This window comes from Populus euphratica, unplaced genomic scaffold (genome assembly GCF_000495115.2).
Source record: "Populus euphratica unplaced genomic scaffold, PopEup_1.0 scaffold2.1, whole genome shotgun sequence".
NCBI lineage: Eukaryota > Viridiplantae > Streptophyta > Magnoliopsida > Malpighiales > Salicaceae > Populus > Populus euphratica.
In genome coordinates, this window is record NW_011499846.1 from 2391116 (window position 1) to 2417495 (window position 26380).

Below are 26380 nucleotides of genomic sequence, written 5' to 3' on the forward strand. Positions count from 1 at the left end.
TTATATTTTAAATTTAGCCGATATTATTTTAATTATTATTATTTTATTTAAAATAATTTATTAAATTATATTTTTTTCAATTTTATCCTCTAACTTTTTTATCTATAAGATTTCATTATTGTTTTTTAATAAATTAAAAAAATAAATTATCATTTAATTTAATAGTCACATACTAAAAAAAATTAAATTTATTTTTTATAATATTACCGCACATTGAAAAACAACTCAATTTTTAGTTAGGAATTCAATTTTAAAAAAAATGTCCGTTTAACAAACGGCCTTAATTTAAAAAAAAAATCAAATCAAATGAAAAGCCTAAAGTCAAACTGCACTGTACAGAAGCAGGGGATATCGGCCTCGCTTTGAATATAGTGTCGTCTATTAGACTCTAGATTGTGACTAAAACACACACAGAATGTTTTTGTTTTGATAAAATAAAATAAGTGTTGTCGGTACATATTTTCATAAATTTCTTATACCTATGTCTCCAAAATGAGTTTTTTTGTAATGGTTAATATATGTGTCGGCCAGCTTTTATATACTGAAATTAAAATCTTTTCCCCGCCAGATCATAGATAAATAATCCACATCCTTATTATTTTTTACAAAAAAAAAAAAATTCCTGTTCACATCTACTTCAATTTGAATCCATAATAATAATAATAATAATACAAATAGCAAAACCATTTATCTTCTTAATGAGTACCTCAAGATTCACATAATGAATTTGAGGCAGCAGATCTATCTATAATTTGAACGGTACTTGTCAAAGTCAAAATTATATAACAATAGAATTGTACTAAGAAAATGTTTTGAAATTCAGCTTTCTAGTGAGTAATTAAATATATAATTATGAGATTTAATTCGAAAGTCTACGTCCTCAATCAAAAACCTACCTGGGTCACCTACGAACTGCAGGTATTACTGCTATTTTCTTTTCTTCCAAAAATAATCATCAAACCAAAAGGACTTTACTTTATTTTATTCACAACCAAAATGGCTTTCATATTCAATATACATCCTTACGATCTAAGAAAATTCTCTTTCACTTTCAAAAATTAAATACATTAAAAGAAGCAAATTTTTATATTCACAACCAAAATGGCTTTTATATTCAATATACATCCTTACGATCTAAAAAAATTCTCTTTCACCTTCAAAAATTAAATACATTAAAAGAAGCAAGATATGTACAAAATGTCTTGAAGTTGCAAATTATTTACTAGAGATGCTAGCTAAGATTGGTTGTGTCTCCTTAAGGAATTAATTGGTTAGCAGAAGCTCACATAACTTCAGGTCTCTCTGGGTTTGAGTGCAACTGCTACGGGAAGATCAAGGACATCCATACATGGTGACAAGAATGATTGGCATTTCTGGTAGGAGGCAAATCCTAACTAAAGAAAGGTCAGCATTAATACAAAAACAAGAAAACCCCGAAAGGCCCTCCTTTATGACCTGCCTTTTGATTGAATGATTGATCGGTATTTTTAGAGGACACTGTTTGAGACTTTTTGGGTTACTGGCCTAATTATTCAGGGGGGCTTTAATCAATGATAAAATTGCTTGTGGGGCTAAGAAGATCCTGTGAGTTGTGATTAACAAGTGCCATTAATTCTTCTATTCGTTTTGACCTTCCAGCCTCTAATGAGAGCCCATTCTTGCTGCTAATCTGAACAGTGCAAGTCTTCAGTATTTTGTCCACAAAGCTAGCCGTCTGCGAATCGGTAAACACAATTGTATGGGAATGTAAAATAGCACAACTGTAACATATCTTAGTGCCTGATAAAATAGTGTGTGTGTGCAAGTTGAAAAGTACGGATGATTCTAGCATGTTCATGGTTGCAATGAGCATATTTTCTTCATAATTCTCTCAACAATTTGGACAATAATTGAGATCATACTCAATGTCGGATCTGAGTCTCATGGGGCAAAATGCTTTCTCATCATGTCCCTGCATTATTTTTTGCTAGTTGGATCATTGTCAGTGACCATAACAAAAGGTGTAGAGCAGAGTCTGCGCAAATCCTGGGGCAACAGCATAGTTCAGGTACTGCACTATATGCTTTTCTTTTTTAGAAGGTTACCGAGATTCGGTTGTGTTGTAACTTCCTTCACAGCATTTCTGCAACCAGTGGGAGCCATAAATCACTACTAGTGTTTCATCGTCCATCAGAAAATGTGGGTGTCATTTTTTAATCCCAGTTGCTATGGGAATCGTGCTTGGGATTGATTGAAAGAGATGGTGGTGTTTTGGATTATTTGAGCACGATAATAAATGATGATGGAAGTCCTCTTCTTTGAGGCGCAATAATAGAAGTTGATTACCAGAACTTTTCAATGTTCCCGAGAGGGTAAAGAGAGAAACTAATGAATGGCTTGAACTTGAAAAACCTGACTGCAATTTCCTTTGGATTGCAAGTGGATGGATTTTGAGATTTATAGTGAAGGAACTCTTGTGGTGTGCAATGCATGAGTCCGCGCTTCCCTTTCTTTTTTCTAATGAAAAAATTATGCAATTTCTTCTCCAACATCACCAATTGCAACAATTTATCCAGCATGTTCTATACAAAAGAAGCAAGACTAACATGTTTATTATTGAATGTTATCCATACAGAGAGAGAGAGAGAGTTGCCAAAGAGAGGCCGCTTGTTGGATTTAATTGCATTACTGATAGAACATGATTAGAAAAAAGAAGATTGTCTCGTAAGAGATAAAGGTATAAATCATATGTAAATCGAATATGATTGGAAAGAACAAGATTGAATAAGTCAAGACTCTCTTCTCCTATTTCTAGTCCTTGTAGCGACTAAGAAATACGAATACTCCGAAAAAGCATCCATCAAATACGAATACACGTCGAATACATCATGGTATGTATCATATATGAAGAAATACGATTAAAAGATTAAAAAAAAAATTGTTTTAAATATGAGAGGGATACACGAGGGATATTTTTTTCTTAAATTTGTAATTAAAATAGACTCAAATATGGTTTTGAGTTTAATGAGATAAAAAAAAAATGTAAACTCGACATTATTTCAACATTTTTAAATTAATTATTCCTAATTTATTATATTTTTAAAACTATAAGAATTAATATCTATCATGATTGATGATAGGATCGTTTTTATATAAAAGAGTTAATTTAACTAAAAATGTAAGTATCATAATGTTTAATTTATAAAATTTATAAGAAAACATGAAATCAATATTTTTAAATTAAGAAGTCATTTATTTTTTTTCATAAACAACAAAGATAAAAAAAAAATATGAGTAGAACTGATTTGATTTAAAATTGAAAAAAATAAAATTATGATTGATCCTTTCATGATTATTATAATCTTTTTCAAGATCAATTAATTCTTAAACATCCAAAATTCATTTATAATTTAAAAGAAAATATAAATTACATGAATTCTACTTCTACTTTCATATATTTTTATGTACAATCCATTATGTTGACTTTTATTTACTATTGCGATAAATTCTTAATATAGCATATGAAATAATTAAAAAAATTAATGTTTTCTTCACGTATCTTGATTTTTTTTTTATTACAGTATCATCGTATTCATATCCTATGGTACCCGGTGTTCTATATCGGTCTCCATGCTTCATGGTGGGGCACAAGGTGCTTAACAATAACTAAACCTTCACTAGTCGTCGCCCAATTCCTTGTCTAGATGAGATGATTAATAAATTAATATGACAAAACTTTGTTTTGAACTAAGAACTGGTAACTTTGTCGAACAAATTCCAACCTACTGACCCCACATGTCCGAATTTCCACCGATTTATTTTCCCCGTTGGTGTTTGCGGAATTAACATGGGATTTTCAACCATCTTTGTCTACATTCTTCAAAACCAGTACCCCGAATTACTAGTGATATAAAACGAAATCCCATGTTAAGCAAAAGCCGGCGTCAAATTCAAAGTAAGCATTCTTACCAGAAGATTTGAAGTAAAGCCTGTAAAGTGCTCTTTTCATCACTTTCACAATCAGCTACTCGGCACCACGGGCCACAAGATTCCCTTCTCTATTTTCTCTTATTCATACTACTGTCAGCATCCCACAACTCAGTTTCAACTTTGATTTCTTGGCTCTAATTTGATTAACGACAAATTATTCATATAAAAACTAAGAAATTTATAAAAGTTTTATTTCTCAGAGTCTCATCAAGATTTAACCATATAAGACCAAGCCATTTAAATTGAACAAAATTCATTTATGAAATTTCAAATGTTTGCGTTGATGACAATGAAAATGATATGCAACTTGTATTTGAGAGATTCTATAGAAAAACTAAGGCATGGATTCAATATTTGAGCAATTTATGTTAGATGCTAACAAAATGAGCATTTCAGCTTAAATTCAAAACTTGAAAACTAATTATTCTGGAAAAAAAATAGAGGCGGTGATGTAATAACATGGACTGTCTTGTACAAGTAATTGGTCTTTCTGGGAAAAAAAAATAGAGGCAGTGACATGGACTGTCTTGTACAAGTAATTGGTCAAAACAATTTAAAATTGTTCTTAAAAATTCATGTACTAGTTGATATATAAAAGCGTAGTGTCAACGCATATTGTGAATAATTAATGTGAATCAAAGTAATAAAACCAAATATGCCGTATGACCTGGTATAGAGTCAAATCATGAGATATACTAAGTTGAATTAGATCAATTTTTAAGATTAATTTTAAAAAATATTATTTTAATAAAATTTTAAAAAATCTAATTAAATCTTCCTCAAGTTAATCAATTTTTTTTTAAAAAAAAAAACTTAGCCTAATTTAAATTTAAAATCGACTATGTCTTGAATTGACCTATCACATCAAGTTTAGTGTGATTTCTTATCAAACTCTCTTTTCATAGGTTTTAGTTTCTATTAAGTTTGGCTTTCTTTTTCTTGGTCTTTTTAATCATAAATATTACAAAAAAAATACATTTCAATATGAAATACATTGATACATTACTTTTAAATATTAAATATAATAAAACGTATCATTTTTATCTTTGTTTTTGAGTATTCTATTCTAATATAATAACTAAACGAAAGTATGTTATTGCCTTTGCACACTTGAATTAGTATATCAAATAATTGTGCTATATTCTATCCATATTAACAAACTTTTTGTTTACTTATGCACATGATTAGCAATTTTGGGGCAATCTATCAGTAGCAATAAGTTCAAACTACGCCCTCAAACATAATATCTGTCATCAAATTCAACTGCAACTTGCTAATTACTAGTCATAAACTAGATTTTGATACAGAAAGAATGATTTTTTAGTGTATTTTTCATTTCGATGTAAATTTGGATTTTGCTCATAAGAATGTTTTCTTATACTTTACTATTAAAGATTTTTAAGGATTTGATATATATAAGTACTACTCACAGATTATAAAATTTCAGGATTTTACAATTTTATAATCTGATTGTTTGAACCATCGAGTATTCTAATTAGAACCTTCATTTCAACACCCTTGCTTGCAAAAGGAAAAGGAGAGTCTTGCGCTTCTGGAAAGAGCATGGATTTGTCACCATAAAGCAGGCCGCAGGCCGTCGTGTAACAATGTTGCACCAGACGTGTACTGTCTTGGCATGGCATATCCTGGGCTTGCTATAGACTTGATCCAATATCATTCCCTCTGCCCGTTGGGCTTCATGTTTAATAACATACTTAGATTTTTAAATTATTTTTTATTTAAAAATATATTAAAATATAATCTTTTAACTTTTTTAAAAAATATTTTTAAAACACAAAAACAGCAAATATTATCTTAATATTAATGATATTAATGGGCATTCAAACTGTGCAAGATATAAATTTCAAGTTGAAGTATATTTTGGGCCGAACTCCTAACTGTTTAAAACAATATGATTAAAGTTCAAATATTATTAACATTTCTGAACCAGCACTTAAATTGACAACAAAACAGAAAAGAAAAGGAATATTATCTAAGAAAATAACCAAGTTCAAAAAAATAAATCGATGATGGTTGAGGTTTATCGGTTTACAGATAGCGGCGGCACCATGGAAGAAAGGAATACAATTGATAGCTGATTTTCACCAACATAACAAATCACACTGCACCTCGCTGGCTTGCATCTCTCGCTTGCTCGCATGAATATTCAATTCCCTAGATATTTTAGCATAAACCAATTTCAAAAAAGAAGCCACAATTTCTGCACCTTCTAATTAGTCTGCAGTACCATTCTCCCATATGACCCCCTGACTGACTGATCTTCTTGAATTTTGTACTCTCTGCTCCTCTTGCCTGAGTTCCAGGGCTTTCTGGCACAAGGTCTATTTAATGAACCATCGAATTTTCTGTCCCTTGATGCTCAGTGGTTTCTTAGTTTACTGTCTGAGCAGGTGATGTGCTTGTCGTGGAAGAAATGCAAAAAAAATTAAAGTATTTGTTTTCGAAAATATATTAAAATAATATTTTATTTTTATTTTTTAAATTTATTTTTGATATAAACATATAAAAATAATTTAAAAACAGTAAAAATTTATGAAGTATTCTCAATCAGAATGAAGGATCATCTCCTCATCTTTGACCTCCGCTCCAGAATTCTGAGATCAACGCAGATCGGTAATTAATATGCTGCATTTGAATGAACAAGAATCCACCAAACAAACAACAGGTGATTGAATTGAACGGACAGGGTTCATTAGAAGTTTTTATCATGGAAGCAGCTATTACCAGTTCAAACTGTTGGTAAATACACTTCAGATCTATACCAATCATTTTGATGGCATACCGATTGAGAAAGCTTAAGTTCGAATGAAGTCAAGCACATAACCCTTGGCATGGAAAACCTTTCTGTCAACTGGACAGTTACCCATTTTTCCTTCCAATACTCCATGCACATCTCATAACCCCATTTTGTTTTAAGAAAAATTAATCGCATGATAGTTAAATAACCAATGTCTTCTTGATTAAAAAGATGTTAATAACCAGGCAGCATATGTTCTATTAGCCCAATTATAAGATATACCATTCTGATTTCCCATATCTCGTGTCTCTGACAATGCATTCAGTGCCATCGTTTGAAGAAAAAAGAAAAAGGATGACAGGGAAGATATTTAAAGAACAAAATCAAAACTAAAACCCAGTAATAGTATCATCTAGAAGAAAGAAATCAGAACTCTACCTGTGAAAGCAACGGAAACAAGACATCAACTTCATAAATGGCAAGGCTTCATGCAGTTCATCATCTGGGATTAAAGGGTACAAACACAGAGGACAATCACCATCTGGGTATTCATAACAGAGAGCTTCTCCACCACTTCCTAAAAATGTAGAATCAATGAATCTTTGCAACTTCTATATATCAGTCAAAGAAAAGCTGCAAACATACACAAATTCACTGCTACAGCTATTTGTATTTTAGATTGAGCAATTTGTAGGCATTCCTGTCAAGCTGCTGGAAATCTAGCAAATAGACATTCACTGTTATTTTTGGTGCAGCGTCCAAGTAAAACACAATACATGGTAAAATAGCATGCCATGAATGTGTTTTCACCCTGGTTACTGTGCATATAGATTCTGCCAAAAACTATTATTAAATTACAATCCAGGATCTTTTATTACCTTAATGATTCTACACCAACAACCTATTTTAGCACTGCAGGCAATTCAAACTTATGCTCATATCTTGAAAATACCAGGGATTGTGATATCAAATCCTCAACTAAAATGTTAAACGGAAAGAATAAGAAGCATCAGAGCATAATCTTAATGCTAATTGGCACAAGCCAAATATTACAGCGCATGCATTTACTTTGCAGAACAGCCAATTACTTAAAGACTACCTACAAATATATGACAAATGGAAAAAAAAATCAAATTAAGATGAGGATTTTCTACTGTTTATCAAATACGAGGCAAGAAATATGGTTTTCTCAATTCGTTAACACAATATAGAATAACAATATCAATGCAGAAAAAATTCTTGTTATGTGAAAAATGCAGCAATTACCTCGCAAAGTGCTACAAGCATCAAACAAGAGGAAAGTTCACATGCTTTGTGTTGTCCACTAGTTATCAATTTCTTTTGCCTTTCTCCATCAAGAGCCTTGGATTCTATGAGATCAATATGCAGAGGTTCGCTTAGATACTACCATGGAATATGGACAAAATATAGTATCGAAACAAAGGTATTCAAGATTTCACAAACAATCAACAGCACACATGGAGCATCCAACCCTAATAATTTTCACCACTTAGGCAGAAAATACATACAAATTGAGATCTCCTTGATGTTGTAAAATACCTCAGGACTTGCTTTTATCCCAATAACTGCTTCCACAAACAGCAGAAAAACACAATGAAGTCCTATAGAACAGTTATTTATGCCTATTCTCTGTGTCAAAAGAAATAGCACAAAAACAGTCATCAATCTCCATAAATAAAGTTACAACCGCTGGTAAAAAGAAAAAAGAAAACGACGCATACCCTTAAATGCAATGAGAGACGGAAAAGGATGAATCTTTTTCTAATAGTATAATTCACACTGCTACAGCTGGATGCGAAATCAAGAACCCTCAAGCTGATTTTTAGCTATGAGAATTGATATGCAATAAAACTAGTGCAATTTTCCCTTCCAATACATAGTGCCAATACCTCAATTATATCCTTACACAAAAATATTCTACGAAAATACAATAAACACATTAGAATCATTATTCTAAATAAATGGGTTTGCTCAAAGGAATCAGCACTATCAACTGTTAACAACCACCTTGATAAGAATCGTTTTTATTTCCCAGATAATTTTTTCTCGAATTTTGTTCTTCAACACCAAAAAATAAGCAGACCCCAAAAGTAAAAGATGGGGAAAGAGAGTGGTGGACCTGTTGAGAGGAGATATCAACGGTTCTGGGTTTGATGGGGAGGTGAAGATGAGGAGGGAAAGAATCGAGAATTGCAAAATCTTCGCCGTACACGGCCAGCACCGCTTCTACTTCCATTAAAAACTTCTTCTTCTGCCATTCCTTTTTCTTCAACAGCTGCTTATGCAGTCTGTCCCTTCAATTTTTTATTTTCGGGGGTAAATTTTGAATTTTTTCTATTTTAATTTTTTTGAATTTTTAATTTATTTTAATGTATTAATATTAAAAATAATTTAAAAAATATTATTTTAATATATTCTCAAATAAAAATTCTTTAAAAAACAATTAATACAACATTTTTAAAAATCTATTTAATCTTCGAACAGCGATTGAGAAAATAGTTGGGGGCCATGTTTTATATGCAATTTAGTTTAATTAAATGTTATTAAATTTGTTTAACTAACTAATTATTATATTTATAAGAATGATATATTCAATAAAAACTTGAATTATCTAGATTTTCTTCAATTTAGTTAACTGATTTTTAAATATTTCTAAGAACACGATAATTTGGGTAATTATTTGAATTTCTTTAGAAACTCATATTATCTATAATAATAATAACAACAATAAAATATTAAAAAATATGATTTAATTATTTAGACATGCTCATAAAATATTGTTAATTAAAATAGTGTTATATGTATTTTTTTAATCTTATTATTTAATAATTTAATATTTTTTATTTTTGTAATTTTATCATTTAATATTATTTATTTTAAAAATTGTGCTTTATAGTATTTTATTTATTTATTTTGTTGGATTATACTCATATTAATCACATGATTTCCTTCATTTCTACATTTGATATTATATATTTTATTGAAGTGATGCTTTGTAATTTTATTTATTTATTTTTAATAAATTTATTTCAATATTATAATTTAAGTTGCAAGTTTAATATATTGACCTAGATTAATTTGAGTTGTTTTTTTGCTACATTTTCTAATTGATTTTTTTATTTCACCTTTCAACAATGAGTTGGTTGAAAATTCAACTTTATTATTTTCTAATTGATTTTTTTATTTCACAATGAGTTGGTTGAAAATTCAACTTTATGATTTTTTATATGTATTTTTTATAAGGTTATTCTAATCTCATGATAGAGTTGTGGGTTTGACATGTTGATTTAGGTTAACTCTAATTATTTTTTATTTTTTTTAATTGAATATTTTTTTAATTGAACTTTCTTATTTTTTATATTTGCTTTTTATGAATTTATCTAGATCTCATAATTCATATTACGAGTTTAACTACATGACATGAATTTATTCAAGTTGTTTTTTTAGGCTGTCTTTTCAAATTGATTTTATTATTTTATTTTATTCTTTAACATTAGATTAGTTGGAAATTGACTCTTATATTTTTTTATTTTTTTATAAATTATCTTGATCTCATGATCTAAGTTACAAATTTGACTTATTGATTCTATTATTTATTTACTGGGCATTTTAATTGAGTTTCATAATTTTTTTATATGAATTTATCACTATCTCGTGACTAAATTATTAGTTTAATAAATTAACTATAGTTGATTTTGATAGCGTTTCTAGACAACTTTTTCTAATTGATTTTTCTCTATTTCATCTGTTAATATTGAGTTTGTTGGAAATTATAATTCATATTTTTTTTATGAGTTATCTTAATCTTAAGACTCGGGTTATGAGTTTGACATATTAATACAAGTTGACTTTATTCATTTTTTAGGTTCTTTTTTAATTTAAATTTTTTAAAAAAATTTAATTTTTAATTTAATTTTTTTAAAAAAATTCAACTTAGTAATCTTTTTATTTGCTTTCTATGGAGTTATCTTGGTCTTATAATCTGAGTAGCAAATATGGTTAATTAACTCATATTGAATCGGTTTATTTTTTTAGGTTCATTTTTAATTGTATATTTTTATTCAATTTCAACCTCCAACAACTTAATCTTTTTTTTATTTAGTTTTTTTTATCACAATATATCATAATCTTTTAATATATAACACATATATTTCATATTCATGATTATTTATTTTTTTTTTTTAAAAAAGGCATGCTAGCAATGCATGATTTTAAAAAAAAAAAGGCATGCTAGCAATGCATGATTTTTTTTTCACGTTAAAAAATTTGATCCAATACACAGCTAGTGATCTGAACTAACAGGAATATAAAAATGTAAGGGAGAGTTCTTATCCAATGCTAATACTGTAGAGATTCCAATGCAATGTTGAGGAATATTGCCAGTGTCAAGTAGCATTTGAGCAAAAACATATCTAACACTTAAAAATAAAGAAAATTTAAGCACGAATCTGTATTTGGTTCTATGTTCATGATTTTCAACTTGATTCAAATACATTCAACGTAAAGATATAGTATGATTTATGTTTCCTTCCCAACTTGCTACCTTCTTCTTCTTCTTGTGCAAGTACTCACATGCAGATATTTAGCTCATTGACAGCAGATACATATTATATTATCTTGATCCATGAAAGTATGATCCAGCACCTGATGTTTCAGTATTTGGGAGAGGCAGGGAATATTTGAGAAGTAAGAACATGAATTTTTCTCAAGTGAGATGGTTACCAAGTTCTGAGTCTCGATAAATGATGGTTTTGCACTTAGAAATCACGATTTCAAATTCTCTTATTGAATTATTTAAGCTATTCGGATAAATAAAATAAAATAAAACTATATGGATGGTGGGCCTTCAAATGGTAGACTCGTAGTCATTCTTTATTAAAGTCTTTCGTCAACGTTTTTCTTTTTCTTTTTCTGTAACCATGTGATATCTCCTTGCAGCCAATATCATCTACCCCGGTACTGGTACTAGTTTTTGTGTGGACGATCTGTTCAATTTCATCACTAACTCAAATATTCAGGTTGCTTTCTTCTTCTTTTTTTATTGAAAAAAATCCAGGTTTCTGCTGGTGCCAATGGTGAATACTAATTTTAACAAGCCAGATCAAGTTTGGCCTTGAGAATATGCAAGTAATATACAGCTCAACCCCTACGAATTTTATTTCTCTCCAATTCTTTCGATTCTAACTTTGATTTGTCCTTCCCTTGATTGAAAATGCACACAGGTTAAAGCAAGAAAAAAGAGAGCAGCAGCAGAGATGCTGGAGTTTAACTATAGCAGTTTAAAATGCATAATCCAGGCGTGATTCAAAACTTGCAGCTTGAAGATTTCAGCGGTGGAGTTGCATATATGATTGATAGATGACAAGCTGCAAGAAAAGAGATGAGGTCCGGACAACACTGGAGCATGATAATTAAGGTACGTACAAGTCTATACTGAAAACTTGGCTCATAAAGAACTACCTTGATCTGATGTTTAGCCGTTTCGTTCTTGAAAAATCAAGTAAAAAGAGAGGAGAAAAAACAAATGTTTTCTCTAATTATGCCCCTTCTCTTTCGTTAACTAGTCTGGGATTTCTGTACTGAACTGCTCAGCATTAACCTTCAAGGTTTTCATGTGGCCAGAACTGAATAATAAACATTTCATTTCGAGACCAGACCCTCATATGGCCTTTTTTATTTGGGCCTGGGCCGTTATTTACCCAAAGAAAAGACCATGATTTTTTTTTAATTTTTTTTCATGGCTTCCATTATTGAGACCTTAGGTTAGTCGATATCGAACAAAGTCACCGAGGTGTCTCTTAGACCTTGGTGTGTCGATCTCGAACAATGTCTCCAAGATGTCTCCTCGCAGATTTCATCTTTATATTTGATACTTTCTCCATATGAAATCTACATCTTCCTTGCTTTCTCTGAATATTGGTTAACGTCGTCCTCTGCTTAATTTTCCATTCTAGCAAAGCTATGGAAGCCAATAGGATCGAGCTGGATCCATCTGGCCAAGAACTCGAAGGTACGTGTGTTTATATCTATAGATCAATATTGATCTGCAGGTTTGATTTTGAGCTAAACGATTTTAACTGCTTTCTTGATTGCAAATACTTCAGCTTCATTTGACTCTTTTGCACCAATTGTTCATGAGAAAACACGCTTAAAAAGGCCACCAATTCCCTTTGTTTTCGGCTTTCCTAACCAAAGAGGAACCATCGACATTCCATGTTCCAGGACTAGAGAGTATATCAAGGACTTTACCTTTTTCTTTTAATCATTTGATCAACCTATTTCTTATTATCTCTAGATCAGTTGCAGTGGGATTAAAGTAAGATTGATAGGTTTCATGATTGCTTTTCAAGATGTCAGAACATTTAAAATTTAAGATGAGAGAAGATTGAAATGAATTTTTTTTGTTTATAATATAGGTTTTTTTTTTTTTATCTTATTTCTAAACGCACAATTGCGTGAATACAGATTTTCTAGCTGTGAGCTACAAGCCTTATTTTCATTATTGAAAAGGAAACTCATCAACAAGTTCATTTTTAATAAGCAAAACAACAAAATTTCCTATTGTATATTTATTGACCAATAAGTTCATATTTAATATTTTCTTTCCAAAAACATTTAATTTTTCACGTACGTTCTTCATTGATACCGTCTAGCATCTTACATTATCAATGTTGCATTCTCTCCTTCACAGCCATAAATTTAGTAAGAGTAATTATTATACTCAAGCACAGCTATCCTTACTTTCTGCTGAAAAAATAATTCTTATATCATCATCTTTTATTTTTCCATAGCATGTCAATTGTTAGGGTTCTTTTTAACTCAATTTTCTTTCGCTCAGTGAGGCAATAAATTTGTTTAGAAGATTTTAGTGTTTTTTATTCCAAGAAAAAAGTTTTAAATTTTTAGTTGACATTTCATGTTTTGACAGTTCATTTAGCAAATGTTTAAAGAATTGAATTTTTCTGAAATAAAAATTCAAAAATGAATTTATTAATAATTTTTCTTATTAAAAACAAGTATTATTAACGTGAGATTAAGGAATTTATTTTTTCTATAGTTTCATGTTTAAATCTTGTAGTTGTCAATACGATAATTATTAAAGAATTATATAATGATTAACTTCATGATTCATAGAATTAATTAGGATTAATTAAGATTAATGTAAACTTATCTAGATATCAATATTAATAATAAAAAAAAATTAGGCAGTATATGAGAGATTTGTATACAGAAAGTAGCCAGGAAAAAACGAAAATCATATGCAGAGGGGGGGAATAAAGGAAAGAAAAAAAAACAAATGAAGGATGGTTGCTTGAATTACTATACATATATACAGCACCAGCTTGAAGCTCTCATTGGCATCCTTATTCCATAACGCAAGTTTTTAAAGGTTTTCTTCTTAGTTTAAACGCAACTCAAGCTAAAACCTTAATTGGAAACTCAAACTGCACGCAGGCAGAACTATCGCAGGGGAGATCTCATCCGTGAATCATCGAACACCCTGCCCATCAGCTCCACCTACAGAAGGAAGAGGTAAAAGCAATGATCAGAAAAGACAAAGCAAGAGGGAAATTGATAAGAGATACAACGAGAACAGGAAGGTATAATGACTAGCTATTACTCCTACCTCTTCTTGTTCCTTAATTGGTGCTCTTTCCTTTCTTTCCTTCGTGAATACTATCAACTTCCATTTCTATTTATTGTGCAGCAAAAGGAGGATGAGATTATGAAAGAGCTCGAAAGCCTGGAAAAATTTTCTGGTGAATTAGAGCGTGAAAATGACGAGTTAGAACGCCAAGAAAATCAGTTGGAGGCCACTGTACATATGGAATATGAAAAAATTGTTAGCCTGTTGGAGGACAATAATGCAGGACAAAATATTGATGTGCAGGGGCCAAGCATGCATGCCGGTTTTCCAAATGCAAATGCAGATGTGCGTATAATTTTTTTTTGGTTTATAATTTAAAAAATATATATTTAAAAACACAATAAAAAAGTAATATATTCATTTTTTTGGAAAAAACAATAAAAAAATTCTACCCACAGCATCGCGGCTGGTCACGTAGTGTTAAGCTATGCTTTGTTTTCATTGTTTTGCAGATCAATGCTACTGGAGAAATATCAATGGGTCATGATGGGCTTAAAAGAGAAATGAACCAAGCCCCGATCACGAGCAGTAAGTTCAGTTCCACCTAGAAAAAAAGTATATCTATTACATTGTTTTGATGGCATGAATATCTATAATAACAATAAACAAACAACCATTTAATGCCTGTTTTAATACTTTAGAAAACTTTAAACTATATAACTGGAGTCAATACATTATAAGTATGTGTTTAAGGACTTCAAATTTAGGAGGAGGCGTTTATTTTGTGGAAATGTAAAACATCTTATATTTTATATGAAATAAGTTTCATATTAATAAATGATGATTTTAAAATATAATGGTAATGAAATAATGATTGTGGTGGTGATGATATAAAGATAATGATTAAAATAATTGGATTAAATTATAAATTTGATTAATGCAGTATATGAAACAAATGTTTTATTAAAAAGTTTTATATATAGGTCTTGTTTATTTGCTGGAAAGTAGTTTTTAAAAACAAATCTGAAAAAATAAATTATAAAAAAGTGAATTATTTTCTAATGTTTGGTAGTGTAATGAAAAATAAGTTGGAAAACAGTTTGTAGTGTTTGGTTATGTCATGTAAAATAAGTTGAAAAATAAATTATTAATATTTTATTTTTTTCAAGTTTATTAAAATAATAAGGAACAAATCTTACAAATTAAATAGTTGAATGAGAATGAAATTGAAAAAAATATAATTTCATAAATTATCTTAAATAAAATAAATAATAATCAAAACAATAGAGATCAGATCTAAAATATTAAAAAAATAAAAGATAAAAAAATTAAAATAATAGTAATCAACATTTCATAAATTATTTCAAATAAAATAAGTAACAATTAAAAGAATGGGGATCAAATTTGATAGATAAAAAAATTCAATAAAAAAATGATAAGAAAAAAACAAATAGCAATTATAAAAATAAGGACCAAAGTTAATATAAAAATTAAATTTTAAGAGACGAAACTGAATAATAAATATTTAAAATAAAATATATATAGCAATTAAAATTTTAAGGATCAAATTTGATATAATCAGTAAATAATAACATTTCTAAATTTTTCACAACTTGCGAAAAGTGTTTTCTGCCTAAATTTTCTAGGAAAACACTTTCCTGAAAATTAAGATAAATTTTTCTTTGATTGGAAAGTATTTTTCGTTGGCTCATTTTTTTAATAGCAAACAAACACAAGAAAGTTTGGAAAGTGATTTCTTGAAAATTATTTTCTGAAAAACAAACACAACTAAAAAGAAAAATATTTTCTTGAAAATCAAGCTAAAAATTTTTTTTTTACTGAAAAGTATTTTTCTTAAAATATTTTTTTTACTGAAAAGTATTTTTCATTGACAAGAAAGTGTTTTTCATTAATCAGAAAATATTTTCCATTGACCAACTTTTCTAATAACAAACAAATATAAAAAAGTTTAGAAAGTGGTTTTCTGGAAACCACTGTCCAGGAAATAAACATGATTGTAATTGAAATTTAATATGAATGAAGGCCCAAGTGCTTGGGTTTGGAACAACTCACATGGGTGAGCCTTATTTTTTAAATTTTTTAAAGGGATAAATAATAGTTATCCACTCTTTAATTATTTGAAACAAAATTATAAGCGATCTATTGTCTTTCCTGCTCAGATTCCAACAACCTCTAGTCACTAAAAAATCAGGCTAGTTTTTTTAAGACCAAGAAAAATCTATTTTAACCATATTTTGAAAGAAAAAAAAAACTTTAAACACCTTATAAAACATATTTATAGCCCTAGCAACCCAAGAATTATATTCAAAATCCATAATCAACTTGAAATCATTTTTTTAGGTCTAAATCTATCATTTCAAACAAGTTTAAAGAGGAGAAATGCCTTAGATAAACTCTCTTTATTAAAAGAAATTTATTGACACCTAAATCACTTATTTTTGTAGTCGAAATTGATATCAGATGAGATTTTCTTTTTTTATAATTGAAATTTGATTATTTTTTCTTTCTCTTTTTAAACCAAGCATAAGAAAAAAAAAGGTTGGGATCAAATTTGAATTTCATAAATTTTTAAGGATTGAAAGTTTATAATTTAAAAAGTTAGAGAACTGAAGTGTGTGTGTCCTTCTAGAGTTCAATTGCTGTTCAAGTAAACATTTTCACTTTAAACTGAATAGAAATGTGTGTGTCTATGTACATAGATGCAGGTACTTTCTCTCTCGAGAGCGCATCCATGAATCTTCAACTTGCAGGAAGTTCTGGCTTAACTGATATGCGAGTAATTAAGAAAAGGATAGCTGACAAAAAATGCCGTGAAAAAAGGAAGGTATATATTCTCTTAATTATATATTCTCCTTTGTGTTATTTCTGTAAATATTCTCCTTATATATAATTACTTTATTTTCTTATCTAAATATATATTTTTGTGCAGCGTACGATAAATAAAGCCCAGGAAAGGATTAAAGAACTTCGAATAAAAAATTATGAGCTACAGCTACAGATCGTCAAATCAAAGGCAAAAGCAACTCAGTTGCAAAAACAGCTCGCTCAATCTCGCAACATCAGTGCGCTGATGACTTCCAAAAATGCTAGAAGAAATGCTCTGCTGGAACAGTTTTTGAATGATTATGTGGTAAGGATGCCATTCTACTTCTAAGCTACTCTTTTCTATTTTTATCTTCTAATTTACAAGATAATGTCTTTAAAATCCACATCATTGAATTTAATTTGATATTTAGGAATTGTGTTCAATATCGGATAATTATTTAAATATATGATTGATGATATTTTATTTTAAATATATGATTGATAATATTCTATTTTTATATCAAAAAAATATTTTATTAATATTTACAAAAAAAATTTCATTAATAATTATAATGTTAATGAAATTGCCAACGAAAACATGTCGTCAACAAGTTGCTTGTCGAGGGATCATTTTTTAAAAACATCAATAAGTTGCTTGTTGAGGATTTAAGTTCTATTAATGTTTTTATCAACAATTTTTTTTTTATATTGCTAAAATTAGAAGTTGAGTCAATTATCATTTCTAATATAGTTTTATAATAAATATATGGTTCTTTGTGTGTAAATCAATATAATTATTTCCCATCAAATTTTTTGTAAATAAATGTATCCTTACATCTTTATAGTTAAACTTTTTATTCTTAGACTTTACACATGAATATTTAGTTTTAGTGTCACTAATATTTTTCAAATTAAAAGGTATAAAATTAATAAAAACTCTTAATTTTTTTAAGATAATTTTGTCTTTACAACTTTTCAGAAAAATCTTGATACATCTAAAAACAATAATAATTCATTAATTATAAAATCTATATAAAATATTGATAACAATATTTATTAATAATATAATTGTCAATTCAAAATTAAAATTTTTATCAAAAATAAATTAATAATTCAATAACTAATTATCATTTATATACAAAACCAATTTTGCATCAAAATATGAACTAAACAATAATAAGAACTCAATTAACTATCCATTATTTGTTTAATTTAAATTTATTTAATCTAAATTTATACCTTTTAATTATTATTAATTTCCCTAAATTTCCTCAAATTTCTAACTTGAAAAAATGTAAGTGGCATGGCAATTAAATAACTTATTATTTTTTCAATAATAACACATATAAGTTATAAAATTAAACTCAATTTTATAAAATGATAAATAAAATTAATTTCTCTTAAATCTATAAAAAAATCCTAACATACAAATCATAAATTAATACAATAAAATTCTCTAGAAAAAAGTTGTAAAACACTTAAATATATAAATAAAAATACTATAATTTTTTTAATAAATTAACCTAAAATATAAATGGGTTAAAAAATATGTTTATTTACTTGGTGTCATAAAGTTTTACAATAAATCAAACTAAGATATTAGATATGCTAACATCTTTGATAAATATAGATCGATATTGGTGGCTTGGGGTGGCTGGATTTTTTAGAATGATGGTTGTATTTGTGAGAAAATGAGGAGGGGTTGTTTTTTTTTTCTTTTTTAAGATGGAAAGAGGGAAGAGGGAAGAGAGTTTTAGGTTTTAATTCATTTAAATTTGCTAATGAAATATCCATTTAAAAAAATTGACGTGTCAAATTTTCAATAGAATATTTGCTGAAAGAATTTTTATTATTATATATTATGTTTTTCCTCTACTATGTTAGAAATTCCAATGGAAATGTTTCGTTGTTACATTCGTTGGATATTAAGATTGAATATTGTTTTTGTTGAATTTGCTAATTTTATGGTAGTTTGAGTAATAATTTTTAAAAGAAACTGTAACCATTTCAACGGTTTAGATTATGCAACCATTATTGGTTTACACAAAACCACTCCATAATATGAACACGCTAAAATGAAATTGTTTGTCAAAGCTGAAACTTAATGCACTGTTAACAAACTATTGGGACTAAATGTGGCAGAATGCATATATCCTTTCACATGCAGTTGGAAAAAAAATTAATTGAACAAGCTCAACACATTGTCAAAAATTACGGGCTAGCTAGCTGGGGACATTTTCCAAGCATTCACTGCTATGGATTAATTAGGATGCCTTCATGCTCAATAATATTACTTAAATTTAAACAAAAACAAATTCAGAATGAATGAGCATTATGATTCTAATGTATGTCAAAATTGAAATCAAAGGAATTTTTAAAGGAAATCCCAAGATTTAAATGTTGAACTATCCGTTTTGGGGTCGTCAAGGATTTGCATTTGGCAATTTCTTCTCTAGTTCTCCTCCAAGAGGGTTTAGATTTCTCTTTCTTTATGTCACGCACGTGTATACTCTCCTAGCACTTGAACATATACTCTTGTGAATCAAAACCCTGTATATATATAGAGAGAGAGGTTTTGCCCTCACAAGAGGTAATACCGAAAAGGCACAAGCCTAAAACAAAAGGAAACAAAATCCTGAATACGATGAGATAAATTAAGATGGTTAAAAGTATAAATAGTGATTGTAACATAGAATGATGTTGTATAGTTTCTCAAAACATCTGGAAATCAATCTTGTAAGGTTGCAACTATGTTGTATTAACCTTTTTGCATCTCCTATTATTATAAATCACAACCAACCAAATAATTTCTTTTGCTTGTAAATAATTGGCAGCTGCAAAACTCTGGCCATGGAAACACACCTTTCAACACACAGGTGCAGCTCTTCACTATTATTTCCTCTATCTATAACATGGCTTGTTGTGCTTAACATAGTGTTCATAAAGATGAGACAAATTAAGATGGTTAGAAGTATTAATAGTTATCGTTTTTTCCATACTGGTTATAGCATGGAGAGTAAGGATCATTTGTTTTTTGGTCGTGCATTCTCTCAGAAAATATGGAAATCAATCACCCAAAGCTGCAACTGTGTTGTATTAACCCTTTTACTTCTCCCATTATCATAAATCACAACCAACCTAACAACTTCTTTTTCCTGTAAAAAAATTGCAGCTGCAAAACTATTCTCAGGGAATCACACCTTTCAACGCACAGGTGCGACGTACTCTTTACTCTTGTTTCCTCTTTCTATTTTTAGTCTTGTTGTGTTTAATAGATTGTTCACAAAGATGAGACAAATTAGGAAGGCAAGAAGTATTAATCCTCAAGTTGTTTGTTGCAAAGTAATTTTTTTTAAAAGTAAATTATAAAAAAATTAATTATTTTTTAATATTTGATAATGTAATGAAAAATAAATAGAAAAATATTTTCTAGTATTTAGTTATGTCATGAAAAATAAGCTGGAAAATAACTTATTAATATTTATTTTTAAAATTTATTAAAATAATAAGGAACAAACCTTACAAATTAAAAAGTTAAATGAGAATGAAATTGAAAAAAATATAATTTTATAAATTATCACAAATAAAATAAATAATAATAAAAAAAATAGAGATCAAATCCAACAAATAAAAAATTAAAAGATAAAAAAATTAAAATAATAATAATAATCATTTTGTAAATTATTTCAAATAAAATAAGTAACAATGAAAAAAAATAAAGATCAAATTTGATAGATAAAAAATTTCAATTAAAAAAAAATTAAACTATATATATATATAGACAGAAAGAGAGAGAGAAATCAGAAGTTTGAGAATAAAATTTGATATAATTAGTAAATAATATGACATTTCTAAATTTTTTATAATTTTCATAAAGTGTTTTTTACCTAAAATAAAAGAAAAATATTTTCTTGAAAACCAAGTTTTTTAACTGAAAAATATTTTTTATTTATCAACTTTTTTAATGACAAATAAATATAAAAAATATTTTTTAAAACACCAATTTTCATTAAACAAACACCCCTAACATTGATTGTCTTTTCTATACTGGTTATAACATGGAACGTGGGGATCATTTGTTTTTTGGTTGTGCATTCTCTCAAAACAATTGGAAATCAATCCTCCAGGGCTGCAGCAGTGCTTCATTGTGCCTTCTACCTTTTCCATTATCATAAATCACAATTAAACTAATAATTTATTTAGCCTAATAAAAAATTTATAGCTGCAAAATTATAATCAGGGAAGCACATCTTTCAACACACATGTGTGTCTCTTAACTGTTGTAACCTCTTTGTATAACCTGGCTTGGTGTGCTTACAAGTTGTTTATAAAGAAGAGACAAATTAAGATAGTTACAAGTATTAGGCTCTGTTTATTTATAAAAAAGTTTTTTTAAAAAATAAATTTTTAAAAAATGAATTATTTTTTTATAGTTGGTAGTGTTATGAAAAATAAATTGAAAAACACTTTCCAGTGTTTGGTTATATTATGAAAAATAAACTAAAAAATAATTTATTAATTTTTTTTCAAGTTTATTCATATAATAAGAAACAAATCTTACAAATTAAAAAGTTAAATGAGAATAAAATTAAAAAAATATAATTTCATAAATGATCTCAAATAAAATAAATAATAATCAAAATAATAAAGATCAAATTTAAAAAAAAAAGATAAATAAATTACAATAATAATAATTAATATTTTATAAAATATTTCAAATAAAATAAGTAACAATCAAAAGAATGAGTATCAGATTTGATAGAAAAAAATTTAATAAAAAAATAATAAAAGAAAAGCAAATAACAATTATAAAAATAAGGATCAAAGTTAATATAAAAATTAAATTTTAAGAAATGAAATTGAAAAATAAATATTCAAAACAAAATATATATAACAATCAAAAGTTTGAGGATTAAATTTGATACAATCAGCAAATAATGATATTTCTAAATTTTTCATAACTTCCAGAAAGTGTTTTTCGTTTAAATTTTTCAGGAAAATATTTTCCTGAAAACCAAGCCAAATTTTTTTTTAACTGGAAAGTATTTTTCATCGACTAACTTTTCTAACAACAAATAAACATAAAAAAGTTTTGAAAGTAATTTCCTGAAAATTACTTTTTAAAAAACAAATACAATCTTGATACTAATAGTCTTTTCCACACTAGTTATAGCATGGAATGCAGGGATTTTTTTTTATTTTTTTATTGTGCATTCTCTCATAACATCTGTAAATTAATCACCAAAAGTTGCAGCTGAGCTGCATTTAACCCTTTTACTTCTCCCATTAATAATTGATTGATTCACTCATTAACCCTTTTACTTCTCTCAATAATTCACCCATCAACCTAATAATTGTTGGAACTTGGAACACTATCACTCAATAACAGAGGAAGGATTTAATTAACACTCACAATTGATTCTGCCAACACATTTTTGGTGAAATACAAAGCAATAATTTATAATACTCTCACACCTTGATTTCTTTATCAAAATTCATACAATATATAGACATTGTAGAATGTCGTTTACAAACTTCAAAGTTCTTAATTAACATTTAACTCATTAACACTAACACAAACTTCATAATATTTCTAACTTTCATGTTTATTTTTTCAATTATTTACTTTAATATACTTAATTCTAATAAACAAGTTTAATAACTAACAATAATTTCTTTTGCCATTAAAAAACTTTCAGCTGCAAAACACCGGTCAGGGAAGCACATCTTTCAGCACACAGGTGCCACTCTTTATTATATTGTTTCCTCTTTTTATATTGTGTTCAACACACAACTGCAAAACTCTGTGTTTAACAGATTGTTCACAAAGATGAGACAAATTAAGATGGTCAGAAGCATTAATAGTGATTCTCTTCTCCATACTGGTTATAACATGGAACGTGGGGATCATTTGTTTTTTGGTTGTACATTTTCTCTCAGAACATCTAGGAATCAATCCTGCAAGGCTGCAAAGTGTTTCATTAACCCTTTTACTTTTTCTATTATCATAAATCACAATCAAACTAATAATTTCTTATGCCTCCAAAAAATTTATAGCTGCAAAACTATGGTCATGGAATTACACCTTTCAATACACAGGTGGGGCTCTTTACTATTGTTTTCTATTTCTATATTTTGGCTTGTTGTATTTAATAGATTGTTCATAAAGACAGTGCGAATTAAGATGGTCAGAAGTATTAATAGTAATTGTCTTCTCTATATTGATTATAACATGGAAAGTATGGATGATTTGTTTTTTAGTTGTGCATTCTCTCAAAACTTGTAGAAATCAATCACGCTAGACAGAAATTGTGTTGCGCTAACTCTTTTACTTCTCCCATTATCGTAAATCAGAATCAACCTAATGATTTCTTTTGCCCTTGAAAAATTTAAAGCTGCAAAGTTCTGGTCAGGGAAGTGCACCTTTTAAAACAGATATGCGACTCTTTGCTATTGTGTCCTCCTTCAATAACCTGACTTGTTGTGCTTAACAAATTGTCCACAAAGATGAAACAAATTAGAATGGTAAGAAGTATTGATAGTGATTATCTATTTTGTACTAGTTATAACATGAAATGAAAGGATTATTTGTTTTTTGGTTGTATATTCTCGCGAAACATTTAAAATCAATTTTGCGCAACTTTGTCGAGTTAACCCTTACACTTCTCCCATTATTCATATATCACAATCAACCTAATAAATGTTTTTTTGCCCACAAAAAAATTCGCAGCTGCCATGCTTTGATACAGGGGATCAGGGAAACACATCTTTCGACGAGGATGTACGACTCTTTACTATTGTTTCCTCTTTTCTCTGTCTAAATTAGCTAGTACTCACTGTGTTATTTTGGTTTCAGTTGAACTGGCTCATGGAATGGCCGGGGACATTGCCTCAGTCGAAAGTCATAAACTGGAGTAGAATTAGTTGAACACCCTGCACATGATGAGGTGGCTGCAATCAGGGCAGCGCACGACCCGGAGTTGGTAACGCACCAAACCTCTCTTTCCATTATTGCTCGAAAGTCGTATAATATCCTAGATGTTCTTGTGTTCTTGTGTTCTTGTGTTCTAATTAATAATTCTAAAGTGTACATATATAGGAGACCGAAGGGCAGTCCCTTGTTGATCCGGTCTTTGATGTTGATGACTTTAACAGTTTTGATAACTGAGACACTTGAGAATATGCGCTGACATATGCATGGAGACAACAGCAGCTGCATGATGAGAAGAGGGAAAGCAGGGAGATACTGGAAGATTGTTTACTGGCTTTGTTTTTTTATCTAGTTTTTCTTGAAGATTTTGGGAGATACTGTCATGGCTTTTCTTGTTTGTTTTATTTTCTTGATTGTGATTTTGGAAGTACTCTGATTCTAAGTTATGTGTGGTTAAATTGAAGTTTTTGAAATTAAAATCTTCTTTCGTATCATTGATTTAAAGGAATTGCTGATTATATAACACGAAACCTTTCAGCTATTTATTGATTTGCAATCATTAATTTGCTAACTACACACCTTGGTGTTTAAGATTATTTTTATATTGACTCATGATTAAAAAAAATTATTTTTTGGTGATTAAGATTCAAAATAAAAATATTTTAAAAATACCTTCTTAACTATCAAGTCTACTTCTTGGAGTTTATAAACTTTTTAGTAATTATGAATTATTTATGATTTTCTTTCTATTATATTTCTTTGTATGTTCCTTCTTGTTGTTGATGATGATTGCCAATTACCAAGGTGATGCTACAAAACTCTTTTATAAGTGATAATGGGCATGAATCGAAAACCACACAATCGTGGCTAATGAGAGTATATGGCTACTAGGGGTTTATAGTCTCGGCGATTATAGTACCTTTTCTTCTGCTGCCTAGCTAGTTGGTGGTGAATGCTGACCCGTGAGGGCATCCATACATGCATACATATAAACACGGTACGTCTAAAAAAACAGTAAGATGGGCCTTGACCCTGAAAATACATTTGGGGGTAAATACCTCAAAAGCCCCGGGAAAACTATCAAGGTAGATGTACTACCAACCGCACTCATACCACGTGTATAAAAGTATAGTAGTGATTCTTTTTTAACCAACCGCACTCATACCACGTGTAAGTATATAAAAGTATAGTAGTGATTCTTTTTTAATATAGTTTTTATTTAGAAATATATTAAAAAATATTTTTATATTTTTTAAAATATTTTTAATTTTAACATATCAAAAAATATAAAAAATTAATTTTAAATAAAAAATTTTAAATTTAATCAACTTTTATTTGGAGCACCATGCCAAATAAAGACAAAGGTTTAAAACCTACAAGCTTATACATAGTGTCTAAATATTATAAATACAGTATTATAGTTTTCAAATCGGATTTGAAGTTTTACTTAACTCAAAGTTTTAGTTATGAATTTATCAAGTCAATCATGTTTATTTTTAAGTTTATATTATTTTAATTTTTTAATAACTAAAATTATGTCATTTTAAAAAAATAATGAACTGTGATCATTTTATATAATAATTAAAAAAATCTTGAAATTAACCCAGTCAAATTTTATTTGAATTTATGTTAATTAATCCGATTAAAAATTAACCTATCAAGTTAATCAAGTTTTACTGTGTTAATTTTCAAAATGGTTCAAAACCTGAACCAAGCTTGAAATCAATGATCATCTTTTTCCATCGAGTTTAGAAATCCTCCTCTAGGATCAGAAGAAACTTTATTTGCCAACAAATTACATATGCCAGTCATTGCGCAAGTTTGGAGTGTTTTTTTTTTAAGGGAAAAAACTTCTCTTTTACATCTAATTTTATGAATAACTCTTGGAGTTAAATAATTGAGAGTACTTGTCCATGAGAAAAAAAAAAAAAAAAAGGAAAATTTGTTTTAAGTGAAAGTTTCAGGTTAATGAATCACATCGATCGATCATCATGAGATCATGATATTTTCGCCTCACATATCCTTGACAACCTGTTACAGTGCACGGGAAGATGATAACATCCTGGGATGTATATTGCAGAACATGCTGGTACGTTTAACAAGTTCTCTGAATGAAACAAATTATCCTTCATATCTATTCACTTTCAATAATTAAATTATAATTATATAGCTTTTTGAATGATCAGTTGATGCGCCTTCCGCGCATTGCAAATTTCGAGTTTTGAAATAGAACTTCACATGGTAGTGGGCTTTCACGTGGTGGACCCGTAATATATAATGTGATATT

The 26380-nt window shown here is 28.6% G+C and overlaps 1 protein-coding gene and 1 pseudogene across 10 annotated transcripts; one reads left to right on the forward strand and one right to left on the reverse strand.

Annotated features, from left to right (window-relative positions):
- Positions 1 to 5885: 5885 nt before the first annotated feature.
- LOC105131068 (uncharacterized) lies at positions 5886 to 9034 on the reverse strand (annotated as a pseudogene).
- Positions 9035 to 11665: 2631 nt separating this feature from the next.
- Positions 11666 to 24634, forward strand: LOC105131118 (uncharacterized). Of its 10 annotated transcripts, none has more exons than XM_011033993.1 (16): positions 11666 to 11822; positions 11861 to 11875; positions 11971 to 12164; positions 12504 to 12762; positions 14204 to 14349; positions 14457 to 14681; positions 14849 to 14924; positions 17057 to 17181; positions 17287 to 17487; positions 19997 to 20038; positions 20335 to 20376; positions 22862 to 22903; positions 23220 to 23261; positions 23893 to 23943; positions 24019 to 24145; positions 24262 to 24634. In XM_011033993.1, exons 6-15 carry the CDS (start codon positions 14475 to 14477, stop codon positions 24088 to 24090), a joined length of 900 nt encoding a protein of 299 aa, XP_011032295.1. In that variant the 5' UTR covers positions 11666 to 11822; positions 11861 to 11875; positions 11971 to 12164; positions 12504 to 12762; positions 14204 to 14349; positions 14457 to 14474; the 3' UTR covers positions 24091 to 24145; positions 24262 to 24634. The 10 variants fall into 10 exon arrangements, with proteins under 10 accessions (XP_011032295.1, XP_011032240.1, XP_011032231.1 ...); XM_011033938.1 differs by having other exon boundaries at positions 11667 to 11822; positions 12504 to 12758; positions 24249 to 24634; XM_011033929.1 differs by having other exon boundaries at positions 11667 to 11822; positions 12703 to 12758.
- The last annotated feature ends 1746 nt before the right edge of the window (positions 24635 to 26380 follow it).